The sequence below is a fragment of the Hippopotamus amphibius genome, chromosome 5 (genome assembly GCF_030028045.1).
Source record: "Hippopotamus amphibius kiboko isolate mHipAmp2 chromosome 5, mHipAmp2.hap2, whole genome shotgun sequence".
NCBI classification, from domain to species: Eukaryota; Metazoa; Chordata; class Mammalia; order Artiodactyla; family Hippopotamidae; genus Hippopotamus; species Hippopotamus amphibius.
In genome coordinates, this window is record NC_080190.1 from 50,612,203 (window position 1) to 50,628,704 (window position 16,502).

Genomic DNA, 16,502 nt, shown 5'->3' on the forward strand with positions numbered 1-16,502 from the left:
CTAAAGGAGAGGTGAGCCACGGTGACAGGTAGTGCCTGTTCTCTGTCCTCCAGGTGCCCACACATCAGGCTGTGCCCATCTCCCCTCGAGCTGCTGCTAATCCTTCTCCCTTTCCTGCCTGCTTATCTTCGTCCTCCAGTTCATCCTCAGACTTGAAGGCTCCACTAGGGCAAATCCTTCAAGAAAGCCTTTCCATGGCTGTCACCACACACAGCCCAGGCCTGGGCCAGAGCTCCACAGGATAGGCCTTCAGGGGCACCAAAGAAGCCACCTCTGAGCAGAGGGGACAGGCCTCTGGGGCACAGGCAGTGCTAGCGCCAGCATCACTTGCATCCTTACCTGTCACCTCTCACTACCCCCAGCAGTAAACTGCAGTGGTTTTGCAGGGTGTGGGGTCAACAAAGTGCCCCAATTTCTGACTACCGTCTCTGGAGAAGTTCAGGCTCAACTACACATCTACCTGGCGTCAGATATAAACTGTCAGAGCCATGCTCTAAATGCCAGGGTCTCGGTGCTCCCAGACGTGCTGGCTCTACAGCATAAGGTGCAAGGCCACAGGCCCAGGCCAGATGGCAGCTCCAGCAGTGGTGAGGCAGGCTGATGCCTGGCCCTCTGTCGGGTCACTGTCAGTCTCACCAGCCAAGGGGACAGGAGCCTGCCGCGGGCCCTCAGCAGCATCAGCGGTCAGAGTTCTCTTGGGGCGCTCTGAGGGGCGGGAGCAGTGGAGCACCTACCTGCGTCTGCTCCCAGGCCCAGTGCCAGCGCAGCAGTCAGTCTGGGTGACCAGCTTTCCCCCTCCTCTGTTCAAAGAGAAAGAAAAGAATATGAAGTGACTGACTGCTCACAACTCAATAAGATAGGAATTAGCCACGTGCTCCTCATTCAGAGGAGAAACAGGCTGGGGGGAGATAGGTGGGACCACCAGTGTATTTGATGGTCCTAACTTCCCTCACCACAGCCCTGGAATTCTGCCTACGTTGACCTAGAGAGAAAATGCTGCCAGGTTATCAGAGGAGCAGAAAAGACCAAAGGGGTTTCACATGATTAAAGGGAGGCTGTCTGTCTTCTCTTAGCCATTAATAGTGGCAAAGGCCAAGGCCTCTGCCAGTACCATGCGTGAGCCACATCTGCCACCTGCTGGCAAAACTAAGACCTGCAAATGTGATTTTTCTCTGAAAACTGGTTGGCAATATTCAGCAGACATCCAGCCCTCCAATTTCCATTTAACTAGCACTCTCCATTCTGTCTGTAAAACATACTGACATCGGCCTGTAAAGCACGCTGAGCACTGAGACTGAGGGGCTCCCTGTCCTCATCCACCTCATTCTCCCTATTTGAGCTGCATTTACAGAACCTGTTCCCAAACCTGTGGATTCAAGTTGGTACCTATTATTGTAATGACATCATTTAATATTAAATAAACCAATACAACTAGAGATTACCATACTAAGTGAAGTCAGAAAGAGACAAATATCACACGTGAAATCTAAAATATGACACAAATGAAAATATCTATGAAACAAACATAATCATGGATATAGGGAACAGACTGTGGTTGCCAAGGGGGATGGGGTTGGGGAGGGATGAAGTGGGAAGATGGGGTTAGCAGCTGTAAGCTTTTAATATAGAATGCTACTGTACAGCGCAGAGAACTATTTTCAATATCCTATGATAAACCATAATGGAAAAGAATATATAAATATATATATGTACAACTAAACCACTTTGCTGTACAGCAGTAATTAACACTGTAAATCAACTATACTTCAATTAAAAAAATACATTTGAAAATCTGATGAAGCCTATGGACCCTCTGAAGAAGAAAAATAACCGCATATACTAAAAATTCAACTTTCAAAGACCTCCTGGAGCCTGTCACTAAATTTTGTAATCAGAGTTTAGAGATTAAGGGGTTAATAACAGTAAATCCTTAAATTTGAAAATAATAAGTAAACCAATGAATTATAAATGTGAAAAGATAGGAAATCATTTTTTTGAAAACCTACATGAATGCTTTAGAAAGACTCAGCAAAGGCAACTTACTATAAATAATTTGTCAAATTATGCACGAGTCAACCAAGCAATAGTGGAAAATTGGTAAAAATCTAGGATTCTGCTCTCAAATTACTTCAAAGGTGTTTTAAGATTTGTGTTTGACTCAAAAAATCTGGAAATTTTAAGTCTCATACTGAAAAGAAAGGGAGTTGGCTTATTTTAAAAGACTGGCAAATGTCCCTTTTTTAAGAAGTTAGAATACAATTTTAAAGATGTGTGTGTATGCAAGAGAGAGAGGCAGAGCCAGAAAAACAGAGGGAGAGACATTCCTTGTTTTACCTGGCTGGTGGAATAACGGACTAGGTGTGAACCGTGTCCCCTCCACACAGTAAATGGGCTTCAGAATGGAGTCCACGTAACCAGGCTCCCCTCTCTGTGGGCAATAAATGGTGTAACAGTAATGACAGGTTTTGCTGACTCCCCCTCCCTTTGATGCAGGGAGAGCTCTCCCAGTAGCCTACGTACTTCCAACACAAAGGGATAGTGAGAGGTGGCAGCAGCCGTGGTGTGGGATAACCGTCGTATCTACTTAGCTGGGAGCTCGTACACTAGACACTGTCCCTTTGTGATGGAACTGAGAATAAAGGACAGGAGGGGGCAGCCATGCAACCAGACAGCTGCAGGCAGAAGGGGAAGAGCTATAATAGCATGCGTGAGTGCCAGCGTTCTTGCTGGCATGGTGGGAGATGCACAGAGCTAGAGGCAGGCAGGGGCCAGACCCTGTAAGGCCCTGTCTTCCATGGTAGAGTTATTTTTATTTGAAGGGATATAGGAAAGCATTCAAGGGCTTTAAATAAGTGGACGTGAATTGGCTTGCATTCAGCAAGCTCCTTCGGCCACTGGTGGCCAGTGGATGAATTTGGGAGCAGGAGGGAGTAGCAGCTGGGAAACTAGTCCGGGAACTATTGGTGTGATCCAAGCCAAGTGGAGTAGTGACAGGCCAGAAGGTAGACAGGAATGGACTGACGACTGAACGAGAGGTGAAGGGAAGACACTGTGCCCAGATCAGTCTTTCCAGAAGTGCAGATGTGAATGGAAGCAGAAAAATAGGGTGGTAAAGTGGAGGGGGCAAGGGAGCAGTTTTAAAGGGGATCACTAAAGCACGCTTGTGTGCTGCCAAGAGTGATCCAGCAGAGACGGGGACTGGTGAGGAAGAAAAGAGGGCAATAATGAGGAGAGGCAAGGCAGAAAAAAGACAAAGTGGAATGGTTGGCTTCGGAGAGAGGTGGTAGGAAAACGGAGGATGGGGGACACAGTTGAGGTGGGTTTATGGAAATGCATACCAAAGTCTTTGAGAAGTCCTGAAGAATGATGAACATGCTTACCTTTTATTAGCAACCCCCATTTATTTGAACACAAAACCCTTTATTCACGAGACATCTCAGGCAGTAGAGCACAGTGGTTACAGAGTGAAAACTGGAGGCAGACTACCCAAATTCAGATGCTGGCCCCACCACAGTGTGGGTTGTATAGCCCTGAGCAAGTTACTCAGCATCTCTGTACCTCAGTCTGATCACATAATAAGAGACGAGAGTAACAGCTCTTACCCCATAAAGTTGACAAAACTCTGTGAGCTAATACAAAGCACTTAGTGTCTGGCTTAGAGTAAGCGCTCCACGAACATTGCTACTAATTCAACACAGAACTAGTGTTCTGTGCTACAAACTTTGGGAATCACTGCTAGGTACTGAGTCCTTGAAGGGTTTTAGGAAGGATGGGGGCATGATAACCACTTTGGTGGCTCCGTCTGCCCCCCCCCCCCACTTCATCACCCCTTTCTAGCCTCCATCAGGGATCTCCTGGTATCTTCCCAGTTCCCTTCTTAGTAACACCCTGGAGCATGACCTACCTCATTCTTTGCTGCACCCTGTCTCCCATTCGTCACTGCTCCTGGTGGAAGATCTGGTATTTGGTTCTCCAGGCAAGCTGGTAATGAATGGAAGGGCCATATCAGAATCATCTTGGGAAGCTTGTAGAAAAACCATCCTCCCCATAGTTCTATTTCTATATCAGAATCACCTTCTCCCTCTAACCCCTTCTGAGAAAAGAGAGCCATAAAGAGTTTTGGCAACTTGCTGTAGGTGAGGCAACTAGTATGAAGCCAGGATTCTACTTTAGCTATCTGGTGTCAAAGCACATGCTAACATTACTACAGTAATTTCACAGTGCTATGTGCTGTTTCCTTATGCCAGATTTTGAAGGCAGTGAATACTGGATTTCAGAGGATAGAAATGGTATAGAAGATAGTCCTAGTCGTTAGCTTACCTAGACCAACATTTATTGAATGCCTACTACCCAAGTCATCATGAAGTAGGAGTAAGAGAGGCTCTTCCATCCAAAGGATTCCAGGGTGAAGCATCAGTAGAAGATAAGCACACCAGGATGCCCTCACAGAATGACACAGAGACATACAGCAAGTTGCCATCTTGCCTTCTCTGTGGAACAAAACGGGGAGTGTGTGAACAAATGAACAGAGTAAGGAAACATGCAATGGGGACATGAAAAAGTCCTTGCAGAGAAGGTTTATCAGAGGAGAAACGATCAGATCTGGGCCTTTGGCAACGAGGATTTCAAATGGGCAAATGGCAGGAGTAAAGTGCACAAAGATGTAAAGTATGTGCCACGGAGGAGGTTCAGCGGGAATGAGCTAAATGGCGGGAACAATATATGAAATAGAATCAAAACAATGTTTGACTGTTCTACTCAGAAAAAAAAAAAAACCCCTCAATGCTGATTTTGAGGCATTTCTCTCAAGAGAGAATTATTCTTACCAACCACATGAAGATTGGGACTACTAGGGATAAGAGGATGACTTGGGAGTCAGCTGTATGTAAGTTCTCAGATTGGGGAACCACACAAAATTCCTCCCTTTCTCTTCAACATTTCTCCATTATCTCAAACCATTTCTATTCCTTTCCAAGGCTAAAGTCAACAATTATATTTGCTTTACACTGATTATTTTGATAAAAGTACACAAAGTCAATCATTTCAGCAGCCCTGTGACAGATGAAGCAGCGCCAGGTTCAGCAAAGCTGACACTTGTTCAAGATTACCCAGACTCTCCATGTGGAGCTCAGGCTAGTCTGGATCCATAGGATTCAGCAGATCCCACCCTCTCCAGGACCCTGTCTCATTAAGGCACATGTGCTTCTAAATTCTCCCTTTTAAATTGTCCTGGCCCCTCAGTATACCCCTTTTCTCTCAAGACACTGTCATGATTCTTTACATTTCCTGCCAACTTTTTGAAAGTACTTTTTACTACTGCTTCATCACTCACTCAGTCCTCAGCAATCAGAACTATGCCCTGACCTGTTCGGGTAACTCTTAAAGTCTTACTTATGTTACATCCGACAGGAATCCCCTATCTTGTCCCTCTGTCCACAAAATGACACTAATGAGAATGGTGCACAGGCCACACAAGCGGATGACGCAGACTTTACGAGGGAAGGGACTACAAGACTGGAGAAGTCTACAGGCAGTTAGGGAGCAATCTTTCCTTTCCTTCCGGTCCTGAAATAGTTAAGTGACAAGCTGATACCATACCTGAAGTATGTCCTGTCATGAACTGTGATGTACAAAGTTTAAGATACATTGAATGTATTTTCCCTGCACAACCTTTCGTGTGCTGACCAATCAGCCCCAAATGCTCTTCTTGGCAACTTCACACATAATGGCAATCTAAGTCCCCAATTTTCCATTCTCAGCACGCAAAAAGGACCTCAGGTCTCTCAACTGAGTGTCTTTGGCTTCCCAGTCACCAATCTCCATGCCTCCGGTCTAAGCAGACCTGCTCCCACTGTCAGTGACCCTCCTGAAACAAAGGTCTGATCATATTAAACCCTCTGTCTCACAGATTAATAGTTCCTATTGCCTTTAAAATGATGACAATGTCTTCAAAACATTTCAATTCTGATCAACTTTTCAGTCTCATCTGCCATCATATTCTCTCTTTACATTCACATCCCACCAGGCCATTCCTCACTCCTTGCCTTTCCCTTCACCTGGGAATACCCTTCCTCTCCAAAAATGCCTTAAAAAAAATGCCTCCTCTGCAAAAACCTCATTTCCTCTGATCAGTCCTTCCCTGTGGTCTCTGCTCCTCCACACAACACTTACTTCAATCAGGCTGACAAGACTCTGAGTGTCATCCATTTTTATATCACTCCTCACTTCCAGCTTCTAACACAGTGTCTTAGACATATATGCACCCACTGATAGAATTAAATGAAATATGTTACTAATCACCAAAGCAGGGAAAGAGACAACAGGATGTTGTAAATGAAATATGTTAGACAGAAGTCTAACTTTACAGAGCATATCTGAAATATCTTTCAGTTTCAAATGAAGTCCAAACACATATTGGTATATTAGCTATAAAAGTTTTTAAAAAAATTCAAAACACAAAATCAGTACAAATCAATTTTCATTCACATAAGGTCAATGGACCTTTTAAAGAGCAATACTAAAATAAATGTACTACCTCAATTAACAAGAATGCATTACTTACTCCATTTTATTTGGTGTCACTAGGGTATTATGACTGGGTGGAAATTAACTCGACACTCGACACCGATGTCTGCTCTTGTCACCCAGTCTATCACTGGAGGCCTCTTCATTGACTGTGATGAGGCAGAGAGCACCAGGCTGGCAACCACGCCAGCTGATGGAGCAGCAGTGGTCAGGCAGAAACTTGGCCCGGCCTGTCCTTTCCTAGGAACAGGGGAGCGTGAGTGCAGGCGAGGGGGTGTGACCTCATGGATATGAGGGTTATCTGGAGCAAGAGTTGAGCAAGATGGAGGACTGTCATCATACAGAGAGTGGAGATATGCAGCGAGTGACCCTGACACCCACACAGCAGCCTGCCCAGTGCAGGCAAGAGAACACCTGCATGGTGAAGCTGGAAAAGTGCTCAGAGCCGAAATCCCTGGTTTTGAAACAGATCCTTTTAAAATATTTATTCTTATCTTGGCCATGATGGCTTACCAAGAACTAGGTTAAGGGCATTGAAGCAAATTCCCTTTTTAAGATAATGTTTCTCTAGCAAGTTCAAACACCAGAAAAGCAAGAGTTAATAAACCAGAAAACCAGGGTGATAGTTTAGCCTCTTCACAATTTATATAAAATCCAAATCTAAGACACCTGCCCTAGTACGCCTTTGATCCCAATCTATAGGAAATCTTAAAACTGCCCAGAAAAATGTTTTACCAAAACTTTATATTTTGTTTTCAATGAAAAACTCTTAATTTCATAATTTTCATATCACTTTTTTCTTTTTTATTTAAAATATTATAACCAATTAACATACTAATAACATTGTTTACATTCCAGTGGTGCATGTTTAATGACTAGGGCATGGATGATTAAAAACCACAATAATTATCTCAGCATTCCCTACAAAGTGCCCCATTTTGTTTTGTCTAGAGGAGGGGAGAGGAGAGAGAATGGAACACAGGGAAGGGAGATGAATAAAGAAGGAATGGCATCATATAAGGAGAAAAGCAAATGTCAATTATCATACTCAGGTTTCAGGTTTCAAAACCTGTTGAACAGGATAAACTATAATGAGAAAATAGATGTCACAGTCCAGGTAGACAGCTAGTTCAGTTTAACGTCATCATTCGGCTAAAAGATTAAGAGCTTCTCAAAAATATACCAAATATCGGGCCTACAAAAGTAATTTATTTCTTCGTAAAATTTACTAAGATTTATTTCTTTTGTAAAATGTAAAGAATGGACTGATATCACGAGCAGGTTTCTACTTACAAAAGCAGACAGTAATAATGTCCAATGAGCACATCCAACACAATTTTCCAAGATACACAGTGAAAGATTTTACAGGTGAGTCTCTCTTACTGATGCAAGGTATATATTTTACATACTTACTGGTATTGTGTCGACACTGGCTATAAAGTATTTAACATACATTTATAATTCACACTCAGTGAAGATCTAACAGTAAGGGCAACTGCTTCCTTGGGAAAGCATAGAAAATTAGTGTGAGGTAGTTCGATAAAAACCTAGTTTAATTTGTAAGTTACTGTGAGAATAGAACATTGTGCAAAACTAAACCACAGGTAATATTTCTCAGAAGTTTCAGTAACAAAGAGAATCTAAATTAGAAATGGCCATAAAGTGTTACTCTTACTAGACTCTCCTTAAGAGCACTTAACTAAGAGCAGTTAGTTTGAAATTAACCAGGACTTTTGTTTTCCTTACCAGTTTTCTAATCGTACCCCAAACTATACATTTCTGCTTCAATGCCCTTTACCTCTTCATCTTTCTTGCTATTTAGGAAAAATTAATTTTCTCTGATTGAGGAAAAACCTAAGAGAGATCAGTAGAAATACAATGTATACTAAAATATAAAGGATCCAGAGGCAACATTTAAGAGGGCTGCTAATGACAGAACAGTGGTGTTTGGTTTTTCTACCGGTAAGAGTTTACTGGGATCATGGGGCATCATGCATTCACTCTACAGCTAATGTGTGACTAATGAACAACACTCACAAACTACAACAGCATTTTTGAAAACAGACTATGTTTTTACCTCAAAATGTTGTACAGGCTTGTGCCTAGGCAACAATAAGTAGTTATATCTTCATAGTGTAGCACATACTGGCCTATAATGTATACCAAGTCTTATCTGTAACCCCAAACGGCTTCTCTTGCCTGCTGCTGATTTCACTATCAGATATCCACGTCCTCTTTACCCTTACCTTTTTAGACAACACAGCAGGATTAGCATGGAACAAAATCATGAAAGGGCTTATGGGAAAGCCTGCTGCTTTACATACAGTCAAGCTTCTTGATATTGTTACCAGGGTTGTGTGGTAGCCTTCTCACTTAAGAGGCTGGCATTTCTCTTAGGAAATCTGGTATGAATGCACTGTGCCTTTACCAACTTGGAAGAGTACATACCAGGAACAATCAGCAGATGAGGGTTGTAACAAAATAAAAACTGTTCAGCAAACAATAGGAAAGAGTTGAGATGCTCTATTATAATTAAGCAATCCCAACAACACAATCATTTAACAAATGGTCAGTTTACATTAGAAGGTAACAGAATAGTAACCAGGAAGAAATATGTAGAAAGAATTACTGTCTCTTTTCTAACCTATAAAGTTAAATAATCTATCTTGGTCAAAGTAATTTTCTGACAGTAACCATGGGTATATTAAGTATATAAAGTTGAAAAAACAAAGTTACAAGATAAGCAAGTTGCTTTGCATAAGGATTGCTTCATTATAATGTCATCACTTGACAGAAATCTTATTTGTAGTATGTTAAAAAACAATAAATGTTTAAGATGTTTTAAAGGTTCAAAAGCTTCTAAAACAAAAAGAACTAGTACATCTTTAGTTTAACACAGTTAAGAGGGAAGGATGTATTTAGATATTGCATTTAAAAAACCCAGGGCACACAACACTTAGACTTTGTCTTCGGGATATAACAAGTCTACATGACTAATTTGAGTCTACATGACTAATAAGGTTTCGTTTTCTCTGAATCAACTGAAACATGCTGGTTGGCAAGTGGGAGCTGGCATGTACAACAAACAATACTGTAACAACACCTGGTTTTCCTTGCTTAACCAAAATCTGTATCAAGAGAAGGCTTATCAGCAAGGAAACAGAAAATAAGGGAAACTTCTGAGAGCATGTCAGTTGTTAAAGTGCAATAGTGAAATAATCTATCCTACAGAAATAGCTAGTTAACTGCCAAACTAATAAAAACTAAGAACACACCCATGCTCAAATTTCTTCTGAAATTGTAAATCCAATCCTGTTTCTACAATTCAAGAGGTGTTATAGTCTTAAAACTCTAATTTGCCTAATAAAATTAATGCACCCTGTCGTACGAGTAGAAAAGGGATTAATAAAAAGGCTGCCAACTTCAAAAGAGGCTAGAAATCATCACTTTAAACCACCAAAAACAAACTTACTATTTCAAAGCATATACAATGGCTATTAATGTACTTCAATCCTAAATATTGCACATTAACAATGACCTAACATACCTTACTCAAAAGGAATTTTGCACTGAATCTGTGAATAACATGCCAAGTGGACTTTCAGACTCTTCACGTTGAGCTGCACCAGTTCTTGCTCCCGCTGGTCATTAATTCCACTGGGCTTTCTGCCTAGAAGCTTTCACTTATTTAAGTATGCATTTCCCAGTTTATTACATGAAATCCCTCTTGTTCCCAAAATAACAAAAACTGCCTGGGGCATTACAGACAACATATTTCAGAGATAATGAGACTTCAATGACATTTTACTTAAGAAAAATTCACTTATAGAGAAATAATTCTGCAGGTATAAAATGTAAACAGTTAACATACAACTGTCAGGAGCAGCACCATTCTTACACTATTCAACATCCACATTGTGTGTTTTATTGAAAATCAGGTATAAAAAAATGAAAGACACAGACTAAATAACCACCACTTATGCCTGCTTTGCTCAATGTGAAGAAACAGTCCTTAGAAAATGATACCCTATATATGGCTGTGTGCTACTATTTTCAGATGAATGGTATATTGCTCATTTTATACATCACCTACAGAAATCTAAGTAGGCTTTGGAAACCTCTCAACAGCTAGTATAAATATGATTATGCCGCAGGTAGAATCAAATGGCCAGAAACACCCTGAGAACTGGTGCTCAACTGACTGACACTCTAACAAGAAATCGAACAGGTCCAAGGGCCCAAGGCTGCAGGAAAGAGAAAGACCAGACTCTAGATAATTGCTGGGACCTACAGCCTGAGTAGATTAACTCAGTGTATACAAAAACAGGCTCATAGCTAGTAAAGGTGAACCATCTGTTTATTTGCATTGAAATGTATTATTCATGAAGTATCCTCTTGACTTTACGTGATCATAAACTTTGAGCATGCCACAAATTTGCAGAAAACACCATATTCTCTTACTTTACTTTTGGTGGGTGGGACAGGGAGATAGGAAGGTGGTGGTAGATGCCCAAAATCTTCAAAGACATGCTCTGAGTTATCCTGCCATTTAGATGATGGGGCTTTTGCCAAAATTCAGGTAGGATTACCTACCAATTGTTGTAACTAAATTAGAATTGGCAAGTAGCAAATATTGGAGGCTTTTTTTTTTTTTTTTTAACACATTCATCATTTACAGTAGTTATTCCTGAATATAACTGGCTACAGGTTATTTTCCCTCACTCCTCTGGGGTTATTTCATTGATAAGCACATAACCCTAAAGGATAGCATCATGAACAAAACATTTGAAATAAATTCTAATTAAAAAACCTATAAAAATCTTAAATAATTCATGATATAGGCAAGTCACCACATAATAGTTGCTTTGATAAACAAAATCTTACAAATTCAGTAAAAAAAAAAATCAGCAGCATAAGATAAAGCAAATATGCAAAAATTTTAAACCATGATAAAATAATTAGGTTTTACATTATACAGTTAATTACAGCAAAAATACACAGTTTTGTTGCTGTTTTAAAACACAACTTAAATTTTAAATTACATCACTTGAAATTTAAAAAAAAATAAACTACTTTACTACAAAATGAATTCTACATTTTTGAAAAATCACTCAAAAATAAGACCACTGAATTGTTTTCAAAGTAGTTCTATCAATGACTAAACAACTCCCCATCCCTCCCATCCCCCCAAGGCCCGAGTAGTCATCTACAGCAGCCCAGAGGTCCAGCTGATGCTTCCAGACTGCTGTCTGTATCCGAAGCCAAAGTCGGATCTGTTGACATTGAAGACACATCATTGACAGACGATGATGACGATGGATGCTGAGAGCCATTGATCACTGCTGCACCTGTGCTATGAGAAACAAAACAGCAAATCAGTTGCAGACAGAGTTGCAGACCGAGCTACCTGTACTGTACTGACTACCCACAGTGGTCAATAATTTTTCTTTTGGTTTTAAAAGCCTCAGTAAAAATAATCACAAGTGATATTCAATACAACACTAACTTACACTTTTCACTGCAAGCTACGAGGTGAGAATTCTGAAAATGTCTGGAAACCTGGATTCCTGTCCTTTCTACTCATTTGTTTTTCATTTTCAGGTCAACACAAGAATTGTTAAGCCCAAGACATATTTATAAATGGTCCTATGGCAAGATTCACGAATTGGCTTCAGACTGTGTGTGAATAATACAGACAATACATGCAAAACTGTCTGTATTGAATTTTGTTGGAGAGAGAATCTCAAAGGGATGTATGACTCAAACAGTTAAAAACTACTGCCCTAATAAACCTAAACTGGTGCAGCAAAGATGGAAAACAGTACAGAGGTTCCTGAAAAAACTAAAAAGCGAACTGCCATATGATCCAGCAATCCCATTCCTGGGCATATATCTGGACAAAACTATAATTTGAAAAGATACATGTACCCCAATGTTCACTGCAGGGCTATTAAAAGAGCCAAGACATGGAAGGAACATATAAGTCCAACAACAGATGAGTGGATAAAGAGGATGCGGTATATACATACAATAGAATATTACTCAGCCATAAAAAATAACAAAAGAATACCATTTGAAGCAACGTGGATGGCCCTAGGGATTATCATGCTAAGTGAATTAAGTCAGAAAAACTAATACCATATGATATCACTTATATGTGGAATCTAAAATATGAGTCTAATTTATCTATGAAACAGAAACCGACTTGCATAGAGAACAGACTTGTGGTTGCCAAGCAGGAGGGGGTAGTAGGGGAGGGAAGGATTGGGAGTTTGGGATTAGCAGATGCAAACTATTGTGTATATGTATAACTCAATCACTTTGCTGTACACCAGAAATGAATGCAACACTGTAAATCGACTATACTTCAATAAAATAAATTTAAAAAAATTACTGCCCTAATAAAAAGTGCTTTATGATATCGTCTCACTGTAAAGTCCAAACAGTCCTTCTGGTATATCTTGTTTTAAAGCAAAAGCTGAGACAAAGATTAATATCATTTTAATTCAAAGGATCCTTAGTTCAGCTGCCCCATTTGGTTATATGACTTGCCAGAGCCATACAAGTGCCCTGGTTAAGTAAACTCAGGTCTTGTTATTTCAGTTCTAATAAGTACTTGATAAATAACATATGGACTTATTAAAGAGATAAAGTAGGGGGAGACTATTTCATTTACCAAAATTAGAGCCTAACAAGCATTTCCTGGATTTTAAAAAGCAGTAGGAATATTTAACCTATAGAAAAATCCTCTCAAGGGGACTGGGTCAGGAAGGGGAGGGAATGACACTACAGGGTGGGGAATTACGTTAAAGGTGATTCATGCCCTAGGTAAATGCTTTTGAACTACATGAGCACTAAATACGAGTCATTACAAATTTGAGTATATTAAATAATGCAAGTTATACAAAAGTTCCTAAGAACACATTTATGGAATAAAAATCAATGGTTTTCAAACTAAGCAATAAGAATTTCTAGGGGTGAGTTTCAGGGACCCAATGATGAAAACCACTGCTCCAGAATCCAGCACCTCAGTGTCTGAAATTAACCCTCCTTTCTGTCCAATGACAAGCAATAAAACACTTAAATATGAAAGGTCCTCTGAGATCGTCTTCAAATCCAACAATGAAATAGCTAGGGAGTGGGAATAGGCAAATCTTTACGGCACTGACGCAGGGACTGGGAGACAGAAAGGAATGGAACCACAAGGGACAGAGCAGGTGATGGGAACTGTACTAGGAACCGAAAGCAGACTGGGGACCTCAGTCCTGAGAGAAAAGAGGAAAAGGAGAAATGTGATAACCTTCCAGACCCAAGAACCCATTAGGCTCCCAGTCAAAATGAAATGATGATACTAAACTTTTTAAAAGCTCAATTCATACGACACTATAGAATGCACCTTTTCTGACTAGAGTATACAATATCATGGCTAGCTTCAAAGACCTGTACTGAAACATTCAAATCATAAAAGGATCACATATACTTTTTCATGCCTCTATTTTTTTATCCAAATTTTATTTTATCCAAATTTCTTAATCTAATACAAATTAACTTTTAAATGCATCATAATTAAAGTTAACTTTTTAATCTGAAAATCAAATACCTAAGGAAAAAGAAAACTTGTTTATCTCTGACCTTCAAAGCAATATATTGGGTTGGCCCAAAAGTTAAGTTACAGAAAAACACGAACGAACTTTTGGGCCAACCCAAGAGTAAATTCTGAATATCTGAATGGCAATATGGAAAAATCTTTAATTTCAGGTATGTGGGTCATTTCCCTCTCAGTGACTCTCTATACACTCAAAGGAATGCAAACTCATTCTAATATTATTAGCCAAACCAAAAAAAGGTAAGAGGCAATCCAGGGGGAAAAATAATATATTTACTTTTAAAAATCAAGTCGAATGATATTATGATTATCTGATATTTTGAGTCATCAAGTACTGTTTCTTCTGTTTTTGCACATAATCAAGAACTGAATATTTTTATAATAGATTTACTAATACTCTTCTTTGCAAGTTATAACTGAAAATCCAGAAGAAAATGTCTAGAAACTTGCAGTCCTATCCTTGCCACTGACTTATTTTGTAACCATAGTCAAATGTTGTCTAAGATTCAAATTTTTCACTTATAAATTAAGAACAAATACAACTACTCTATCTCATGAGATTACTAAGTTTACTCAAACACTTGACATTTAGGATGTGCCATTCACTAGGACAGTATGCTAAAGTATAAAACTCTCCCTAATAATGGACTTCTTAATTTCCATTTGAGCCTCCATCATGAACAATTCATTTATGTGATTAATGTATAACAATACAAAGCTAATTAACAGTTATTAAAGCATTTATATAATAACTACTTTATATAATAATTACTTAATAACTAATTATAGGCAAAAGCTGTTGAAACCAATTTATATTTTTAAGAGGACCTATATTATAATTTGGAAGACTGCATTCTTGACCAAGGACTTAAAAAACAAAGAATTAAAAGAACTTAAAATGTAACCAAAAATGTCATAGGAAGCTGCAAAAATTATTTAAACAAACACATGTTTATAGTACAACAAAATGGGCACCTGAAACTACAGTTATAAATCTTTATTCATAAAGAAGATGCTAGATATGATATCTAATTTTTTTCTTAGAATGTATAAGAGTTTTAGAAGGATGTTTAAAATGGTACAGTTTTACTCAAATTCAAGACCTGTTGAAATATTACTCAGCCTTCAAGCCTCAGCTCAAATTTAATCTCTTCCATAAAACTGTCCTGATTTCTGTAGCCAGAAGTCTCTGCTACCAGGCAGAGATTATATGGGATGCTGGAAAAACCATGCCCTCTGAAGTTACTGATAAACATAGCTTCAAGTATTAGCTTTTCTACATAAAAGATTTGTAGTCTTATATCATTTAATTTTTCTAAACTTGTTTCCTCCTCTGTAAAATGTGCATAACAACCCCTTCTTCAGGGTCTGGGGGAGCTGAAGGAAACAAAGTACAAAAATCACCAGTGTCTGTCACGTAGTATGTACATGTTACCTATCATTTAACTTTTCCTTTAAATTCTTTATGCTTTTACAAGTACTAAAATTTAATATAAGATGAGCTTATGATAAAAGAAAATGTTTAACTCCTGCAAACCAACGTTCTTAAGAGATAGAATACCTTCTGACAGCAGTTTTAATGTTACTGCCTTATTTAAACAAATCAAATACACCAAAATGAGAGAGATGGTATCACATACAAAATTGGTATCACGTACAAAATTCTGCAGTGAAGCTTTAGTTTATTTATCCAAAGTAAAGACTGTTAAAATCATAGAAAGGTAACTATATTGAATTGTGAGAAATTTCTGCTTTAACAACAATGCCAACAACAAAAAAAGGTTTTAAATTTCTGCTCTTCAATGGGATGTCAGGATTCTAGAAAAAGATATGCACTTTATGAAGTCAGTTACTGATATATTAGTACGATGTATTGATAGAACAGTGTACCAGTGCTTTCAAATTTAACCACAGAAATTATATTCCTTATACTCATTAAACTTTGAATACTAATGGTAGTAAATATGGAAAGAACTGAAGGTTTCAGGCCACTGAAGATTACAACACAAGAAGTAAACTGTAATCTTAACTGAGCTTATATTGTAACCAACCTAAAGGAGAGGGCTGTCCCCGTATAACTCCATTCTTGGTTCTCTCCTCCAAGTCCATAACTTCTTTGTATATCAATTCTGAAAAAGAGGTGAACAAAAACTTTTCAAAGTCTGAGAGGGAATCTCCTAAGATACGTATGTTTAAGTAAAAAATTTTTACATACGTTAAATACTTCGAATAGTGTTCTTGCAATGGTAGAAGGTCCAGAAGTGTCAGCCTAAGATTCAAAGGTGTTAATAACAATTTCTTGATCCTCAACCATGAATTATATTGAAAGAAACAAAATCTCTGCTTTAATATTCCAAAAGTTGGATTAAGA

At 38.9% G+C, this 16,502-nt stretch overlaps 1 protein-coding gene across 7 annotated transcripts in view; it reads right to left on the bottom strand.

Annotated features, from left to right (window-relative positions):
- Window positions 1-7,194: 7,194 nt before the first annotated feature.
- The window catches only part of MAPK8 (mitogen-activated protein kinase 8), a 130,204-nt gene continuing 120,896 nt past the window's right edge, over window positions 7,195-16,502 (bottom strand). For 3 of the 7 annotated variants that reach the window (XM_057734941.1, XM_057734938.1, XM_057734939.1), the window contains 2 exons: window positions 16,183-16,260; window positions 7,195-11,873 (listed from right to left, as the gene is read on the bottom strand). In XM_057734941.1, coding sequence (XP_057590924.1) covers window positions 11,728-11,873; window positions 16,183-16,260 — 224 coding nt within the window. In that variant the 3' untranslated portion in view covers window positions 7,195-11,727. Of the gene's footprint in view, window positions 11,879-16,182; window positions 16,261-16,346; window positions 16,401-16,502 lie in introns of all 7 variants that reach the window. The other 4 variants (XR_009053713.1, XR_009053714.1, XM_057734937.1 and 1 more) reach the window with 4 other exon arrangements.